This window comes from Elaeis guineensis, chromosome 6 (genome assembly GCF_000442705.2).
Source record: "Elaeis guineensis isolate ETL-2024a chromosome 6, EG11, whole genome shotgun sequence".
Lineage (NCBI taxonomy): Eukaryota > Viridiplantae > Streptophyta > Magnoliopsida > Arecales > Arecaceae > Elaeis > Elaeis guineensis.
In genome coordinates this window covers 30,609,688-30,618,207 of record NC_025998.2, presented here as the reverse complement: position 1 = coordinate 30,618,207, position 8,520 = coordinate 30,609,688, and the positions used below count along the sequence as shown (strand labels likewise).

The 8,520-nt window shown below is 45.7% G+C and overlaps 1 protein-coding gene across 1 annotated transcript; it reads left to right on the top strand.

The window, feature by feature from the left end:
* The first annotated feature begins 4,228 nt into the window (after window positions 1-4,228).
* Window positions 4,229-7,379, top strand: LOC105046909 (uncharacterized). The gene has a single exon (XM_010925661.4). It carries the CDS (start codon window positions 4,637-4,639, stop codon window positions 6,947-6,949), a length of 2,313 nt encoding a protein of 770 aa, XP_010923963.1. The 5' UTR covers window positions 4,229-4,636; the 3' UTR covers window positions 6,950-7,379.
* The last annotated feature ends 1,141 nt before the right edge of the window (window positions 7,380-8,520 follow it).

Here is an 8,520-nt window from a genome sequence, read left to right as displayed (position 1 = left end):
ATCGCCTGGCACAATCTCCTGGCCAAGTCGTGGTTGGCCAGGGCCGACGCTCCTTTGGGAAGTGGGGTGTCAGACGATGCGCCGCGGCCGGCTGACCTCCTGTCATCATCGGGTGCCATCGGAGCCTTCCCTCGTTCGGACACCCAGGCCTTGACATCAGAAACGGAGGGCAGGCTCGAGCCCGACTGGGTCCCTCCTGAGGGCGCAGCGGCCGCCGATGCAGGTTGATCGGGCTTGCGTGCCTCTGCCCGAACCTCTTCCACTGGCTGAGCGGCCGGCACATCCTCGACCATCTCCTCGACCGCCCGTCCCTCGGGTGAGGCTGCTCCCTCGGTCGATCGTTCCTCGGATGGGGCTTCAGTGGGCACTGTCGGCACTGACAGTGCGATGATCGGCTCCTGATCCGACGCCCGTTCGGAGTCGGGCTCTGCTCCCGCCGCCGCCGGCTTGCTTGGCGGTGCAACTTGAGGCCTCTTGGGAGGCCATATGGTTCGGCCCCATGCGCCGGCCTCTTTCGTACCGCGTGTTGTCGAACGTCGGCTTCCGTCAACCTCACCCTCGACGGCATGTCTGCAATGTCAACAGAGGATCAGCACCAAAAAAAAAAGGGGGAGAAGAGAAGTAGACCTAGGCGAGGAACCGAGCTCAGACCGACATCATATAGGACTTGCTCGGTGACGAGCTCCCTCTGCTTCGGCATCGAGATGTCCTTCAAATGGTGGAAGTCCTCTCGATCCCCAGCCTCCACCCGACTGTTCTCATTTGGTTGAGTTCGGGGGTCCCCCCACCAGGAAGGGAATCCCCAAGGAACAGGAGAAGAGACAAAGAAGAATGGTTCTTCCATCCATGAATCGACGATGGAAGACCAGTGATGAAGGAAAGACCCTTCCGAGGGTTGAAAAACCACCACCCTCAGGCTTTAGGGTGGGGTCGGAGAACAAAAAAAAGGCTCGAAAGAGGAAAATACGAGGATTGGTCGGCAAAAGCCGACACAGCAAAGCAAAGCTGACTACCAGTCGGACCGAGTTCGATGCCAGCTGCGTCGGACACAGTCCGTAGTAGTCCAGCACGTTCCGGATAAACTCCGAAATCGAAAAGCGAAGACCGATCCAGAGGTCCTCGACGTAGAAAGCCACCTGGCCCGCGGGCGGATTGTTAACCCGACCATCGGCTCCAGGGGCGAACAGCCGAAACTGCTCCAGGATACAGTACTGCTCCCGGAGCCGATCGACGTTCGGCCCCGAAAGTGAAGAGACCTCCACCTCTGGGGTCGATCGAGAATCGTCAGTCGGGTTCCCCGACCGACTTCCTCGTGGGGAGGTTCTGGCCATGATGCTAGAACCAAAGTCAAAGAATGAGGAGAAGAAGGAAGAACTCTTCAAGGAAGCAAGGAGAAAACAAAAGACAACGAAGGCTCCTAGAAAACTCTCTAAGGAAGGAAACGAAGACAACTACCTGAGGCAAGGGACCGCTCGGCCAGAGTCTCGACAACAGGTTTGAAAAGTAGAGTTTTGGATGCAGGTGACCCTGTATATATAGTGTCCCTCGATGGTCCAGATGAGAGTACGCCCAACGAGGATCTTCCAGATCATGACACGTGGCAGCATCTGGGCCTTCCCTCGGTCCGATGATTCGACGCACCTGCCCCAGATCGGGCCACGTCGCCTCCATCCGCCTGAACGGATTCGGCCCACTAGCCCCCTGCCACGTGGTAGAAAAAATCATGGCGGTTTGCATTTCTGAAGGGACGGCGAAAATGGCGGTTTCTATTCTCGATAGGATGCCTGACACCGATGGGATGCCTGACGTCTGGCGTCGAACCGGTCAATGGTACGGTCGTCAGAGTCGGAGCTTAATGCGACGGATATCCACTCCTTTCGCCCGAAGTCGCCACCCACGCGAGGATGCTGGCCAGCACGTCATCCGACTCAGGAGTGGGGGGGGCAACTGTTGGGATATACCGATCGGTCCCTCTCACGCCGACTCACTGTCGGGCCCGCCCGACTCTACCGACCGACGACTGCCGACACCATCCGACCGAAGGTATGTCAGTCGGGCAGACCCTTTCCATCCCCGACTGGCCGAACGACGAAGCCCTATCTCCAACTCCCGCAATGCGTCAGACTGACCGTCGGAGGGTCCCTGGGTCTTCACCCGATATTCCACAACCAAATACCGACGCATGGCCGGTCGGTTCCCTTGAACGCCATATGATTAATGAGGGCCGCCGTCCTGACAAAGGTATGCGGCATAGCCGTCCTGGGACATTGTCCTGCCAAGGACATAGATTAATCCCAGCGATTTGACAACCCACGGCGACTTGACAGTCCACGGCGACTCTGACAGCCTCAGATGATTTGACAACTCCCTCAGTTGTCTGCACCATTAATGGCGGCACCACGCCGTGCCCTACTATAAAACGAGGAAGGCAACAGTGCTGCGGAGAGGTTCTTTTTCGAAACCCCTGGACTCTCTCTCTCTCCCTCTCTCGCTGAGTTCCCCTAATTCTTTTCTACTGTTGCCTAGTCTTCTCTCTGACTTGACCGTCGGAGGTTCCCGTCGGAGGCATCTCCGGTCAGTGTGGACTTCTCTTGCAGGTGCTTGTTCCCGACGACCAGGCGACGAGGGGATTGGCCGCAACAAATGGTCTTATAAATTTCTACCTCTGCTAAATCTCCTTGTTTGACATGTTCATGATTCAAAACCAGTTGGTGGCATCCGACCATGTGTTGAGGTGAAAAAAATGATAATAAGATGGCTCCGTATATGATCTTCTATGATTAACCCAAGCATGGTGAAGTTCAAACAATTTGCTCGGCATTAGCGGTGCCTACTTCTGATCACTGCCCACTCCTTAATACCGATCATAAGTTTACCAGAACTAAAATCTAGCTTCAATATGAAGTAACTTGAGGATCTTATTAAGCAGTGGTGGCTCTGCAGGAGTGGAGCATGCGGCAGCTGACCTGGTAGTGAAGCTTAGATTTCTTAGACAGAAAAAGGGAAATTGGAGTTAAAACTATAGTGAATGTAACAGCAAGAAGAAATTATTTTTGGATAGGATGCATTGGTTGGACTTGGAAGAAGAGAACATATTGGTGTTAAAAGAGGAGCTTTCTGAACGTCTCTAAAAGTGGAGCTGGAGGATCTTGCAGGAATGGAAGAAACTCTTTGGCAACGGCGGCTATTAGCAACTTGGCTTAAAGGGAATAAGAATTCAGCATTCTTCCACCGAGCTGCCAATAATAGTAGGAGGAAGAATCATATTAGCCGTCAAACATAGATGGGTCAGAGATTGAAAGGATGACGTTTGGTTTTTGGTTGGGGATAATCTAGCATAAAAAAGAAAAAGAATCCTATATTAGATTATCATATTTGGCAATGAAAGAGAGACCGTAAAGAAATTAGTGTAGACCACATGTTTATTTTTCAGAAAAAAAAGTTAAAATTAAAATAAATGCTAGGAGGGTTGGTATTTGGTAAACTCTAGAATGATGTTACTCCATATTTAAAAAAAATAATCTCAATAAAGCTGTATATATAATTATTAAATTTGTTCTGATGTCTTTCTAAATTCATCTAATAAAAAGCTTTTGCAAAAGAATTAAGATGGAGATGACATTATGCAAATGACTATATGATTATAATCATTATATAAAAATTAATTGGAGATGATAATACTATCTTAATATTAAAAACTTATTTTATATGGAAGAAAATATTTATAAATTTCATCATATTTCTATATAGAATTACCTCCAATCAAACGTATTTTTTTTTTCAGTATCATTTTTTAAAATAATTTTTCTACTAACCAAACATAATAAAAATTATTTTCCTTCATAATCATTTTCTCAGATAAATAATTCTTACAAATTATAGATTACCTTATAATTTGACACACCCCAACCAAATAGATTCTTAAGATTGTTTCAAAGATCCATGCCAACTGGCTGAGTGGCATAATTTATAGGCCTGCAAGTTACTCACAATCTACCTTTATTATGTTGGATACTATTTCTTAGAAATTGCTAATAAATTGCACAAAATATGTGGCCCCTGAAACCAGGTCCAATCCTTCTATTACAAGGCCACCAGATGAACCAAAAAGTAAACCCAAGCTTGGCCCATGACCATTTGGACTCAAGCCGATGTTCCAAGTCTGGTCCAGTCCAGTCCAGTCCGGCCCATACGTAAATGGGTCCGTTATCATCGCCTCTCCTCTGAATTATCCTCTCCCTCTCTGAACATCTTATCCATTTCCACTCCACCTGTGACATCTTTGTTTCTTTGTTTCCAAAACAATTCCTTCTCCAATTTCCCTTGTTCTATCCCTATTCTTCTCCACTTCTAATCCTTCAGTCCTTTCTCTTGGAAAGAAATCTTTTCTCCAGATGGTTTCTAATTCTAAACTTTCTAAGCCAACAACTTCCAAGTCCCACCCGGCTCTGATATCCTCACTGCCACTTTGATTTTACTCTTGAAGCAGATGGCTCTTTACACCTCCCTCCCCCTTTCTATTGTTTTCAAATGATCCCCAGCTGTTTGAGCGCTCCAACTTAAGAAACCACTTTTTTCAGATATCTATTCCAAGCTTTCCTCTCCTTGAGCGCTACGTGTTTGAGATATTTCCTCAATGGCGCCTCTTTTGTCAGCTCTGATGCCTCATCCTTGTGTTCTTCTTCAAAAGTTAAGCTGCTCCCCTTATATAGTAGACCGAAGGCTGCGGAAGTTTGTCCCATTTGCATCCGTTCAAGGTCGCCAGGAGCTCGCAGTATCGACTGCTTCTGACCCCGGTTTTATCCACCAAATCCCTCCTGATTTTACCCCAGATGACCTGCTCGGCATCCTCCGCCGCCAGAAGGATGCTGAGTCTTCTCTCCGCCTGCTTAATTGGGTGTCAAAGCAAGAGAATTTCACACCTGCTCCCTCTATTTACAAAGAGATTCTTCAGCAGCTCGGAAAGGCCGGATCATTTGATCAGATGAAGGGCCTTTTGCAGGTGATGCGGCTCTCTGGCTGTAAGATTGATGCAGGTATTTTCCAGATCTTCATTGAAAGTTATTCTGGATTCCAGCTGTTCGATGAGGCTGTTAATGTGGTTCTCAATCTGATGGAAGAATTTGGAGTCAAACCCAATACATATATTTGCAATTTTGTGCTAAATATCCTTGTAGAGGAAAGCAAGATTAAACTGATTGAATTGGTGTATTCTACAATGACTAGTCGAGGAATCCAACCAGATGTATCTACTTTCAATATCTTGATTAAGGCTTTGTGTAAAATGCATCAAATTAGGCCCGCAATTTTGATGATGGAGGAGATGTCAAGCTATGGTTTGGTGCCCGATGAGATAACATTCACTACCCTGATGCAGGGCTTCATTGAAGAAGGGAATATGGAGGGTGCACTGAGAATGAAGTCAAGAATGTCGGAGATGCGATGCATTCAGACCAATGTAACGGTCAATGTTCTGATTCATGGATACTGCAAACAAGGAAGAGTAGAAGAAGCTCTTGGCTTGATACAAGAAGAGGCCGTAAAGGGATTTAGCCCTGATAAGTTCACTTTTAACACTCTGGTTAGTGGGCTGTGCCGAGCTGGGCATATCAGGCATGCACTTGAGATATTAGATGTGATGCTTCAGGAAGGTCATGATCCTGATGTTGTGACTTACAATACTCTGATTTCTGGGTTGTGCAAATTAGGAGAGATTGAAGAAGCTACATGTCTCCTGAATCAGATGGCCGAGAGTGGCTGCTTACCAAATACGGTGACCTATAATACTCTTATCAGTACCATGTGTACAGAGAAACGACTTGACGAGGCTATAGAACTTGCCCGTCAGCTCACTCTCAAAGGTCTTCTACCGGATGTATATACTTTCAATTCCTTAATCAGTGGTCTCTGCAAGGCTGGAGATTATGAGTTAGCTTTGCGAATGTTTGAGGAGATGAAGAGCTGTGGTTGCTCGCCTGATGAATTTACTTACAACATATTGATTGACCACCTTTGTCTCAATGGGGAGCTACAGACAGCTCTGGGTTTGCTGAAAGAAATGGAACTGAATGGCTGTGCCCGAAGTGTTGTGACATATAATACTCTAATAGATGGGCTGTGCAAGAACATGCGAATTGAAGAAGCAGAAGAGATATTTGACCAGATGGAATTGCAAGGGGTCTCAAGGAATTTGGTGACTTACAATACTCTTATAGATGGCTTGTGTAAGAGTAATAGGGTTGATGAAGCCACTGAACTTATGGATCAGATGATAATGGAGGGATTGAAACCTGACAAGCTCACATACAATTCCTTGCTCACTCATTATGGCAAGCAAGGAAACATAAAGAAAGCTGCAGATATAGTTCAAATGATGACTTCAAATGGCTGTGAACCTGATATTGTTACATATGGAACTCTCATTGGTGGCCTGTGCAAGGCAGGTAGGACACAAGTTGCTTGTAAGCTCCTTAGAACCATACAGATGAAGGGGATGGTCCCAACTCCGAAAGCTTATAATCCTGTGATCCAATCACTCTTTAAGCAGAGGAAGACTAGAGAAGCTATAAGGCTCTTCAGGGAGATGGAAGAGAAGGGAGAGCCTCCAGATGCTGTCACACATAAATTTGTTTTCCGTGGTCTGTGTCTTGGAGGAGGACCAATTGGAGAAGCTGTTGATTTCCTGGTGGAGATGACAGAGAAGGGATTCTTGCCTGAATTTTCCTCTTTTTCAATGCTCGCTGAAGGTCTCTTAGCCTTAGCCATGGAGGATACGCTTAATAGGGTAGTTGAATTGGTAATGGAGAGGGCTGATTTTACGGAAAGTGAAAATGCTATGATAAGGGGTTTTCTTAAGATACGCAAATTTCATGATGCACTGACCACCTTTGGCCATCTATTGAGAAGTAGAGTGCCTGAGAAAGTTTACCCTAAGAAAGGTCACAAGTGATGCTAAAATGTGGAGGAAGTTCTGCCCGAAGGGCTTGCAGCAAAAGGGGAGTCTCTGTTTTTTGCAATGTTAGCCTTGAATATCATGCACAGCATCACCGTATATAAAGCCAGGTCTGCATAGAATTAGATGGAATATGATCATACATAAACGGATGGAAATCATTCTGGCTGTCAAAGGTCAAGAGGAATTGGTTATCATATAACAATATGTGAGGATATCCTTCTGGAATATTTTCTTGCAGTCAAAGCCTGTCCAGTGAAGTAGTTTGATTTCTAGATGAATGAGTTATACTTACTGCAAAAGCGTGAATAATTTTTTTGCTTCTTTATTGAGATGCTTTCATACAATGAACTGCCGTGGGTGCTCCTGATTGTATGTTACTTTTGTAAATTATTCTGTCTGAAGAAACTGGAGATCTTATGTTTAACATTGGCTTTTCTTCTCAAATCTGATTGCCTTTACTGAGCTTCTCTTCAAATCCTATTCCTCTTATGGCTTATTTTAGTTTGCAGTTTGTTTGCATCTTAGTTTTATTTTGCTACTTGCTTTTTAACATTATGGTTTTTCTGAAGGAAACAAAGCTCAGTAACTCATAGTTAGTCTCTATAAATCTGCAGTATGCTAATGGTTTGCTGTACTGGACAACGGTGCAACTAGTGGAATACCTGGCTCTTTATATCTAGTTCTTGTGGCGGGCATATGGGATATCAGTAAATGAGCTTCATACAAAATTTAAATGCATTACCTGGAATGCTTTTCAAGCATGGCACAGCAGCATTGTATTTTGGCTTTGTTTGCTACATTCTAACTGTTTCTTACCCTCAGTCCTTATCTAAATGCATTTACTCTTGTAAGTCTTTTTTATTCTCATGTATTGTTTAGCCTTTATGCTTGGCATTGTACCGCTTTGCATCCTTAGAGTCGGTATATGGGCCAAATTCTGTAGCTTTGAAATTGTTGGAAGAATATGCTGCAGCATGCTATACTAATATCTCAATGTGTAATCTTTGAAATTAATTGTTAGATATCATTGTAAAATTATATCATGCTCTTGATTCTTGATGACTATAATTAGGAATTACTAACTCCTAGCATATAGTTTCTTGAGCATGGTGTGAATATCTTCTTGGCTAATCAACTTTAAGAATATTTGGACTTTGATGAATTATCTATCTGCAAGTAGTTAATTTTGGTTGGTGCAATGGGGTTGAAAGATTTTTTTTTGTTCTTGTATGACTTAAGTGAAAAATCATAAACTTTTTTTTTGACCAATACAGAGGTTGTTAGGATTTGACGCCTCGAGATTCAGCCCACATTGAGCCCACAGCGAGGTTCGCGGCGAAAAATGGAGTCCAACGAGACCAAGATCACCTGAAACGGAGCTCGGATGGAGGAGATACGAGTTTTTGAAGTCGGCACGAGAATCGAGGCAGCGGAGGACCGCCGGCGGCGGGCGGCAACGGCGCGGCCGCAGGCGGCGGCGCGTGGGACGCGCGACCCAGGCCCGCGCGGGACGCACGACCCAGGCCCAGGCCCGCGCGGGACGCGCGACCCAGGCCTGCTGGCCC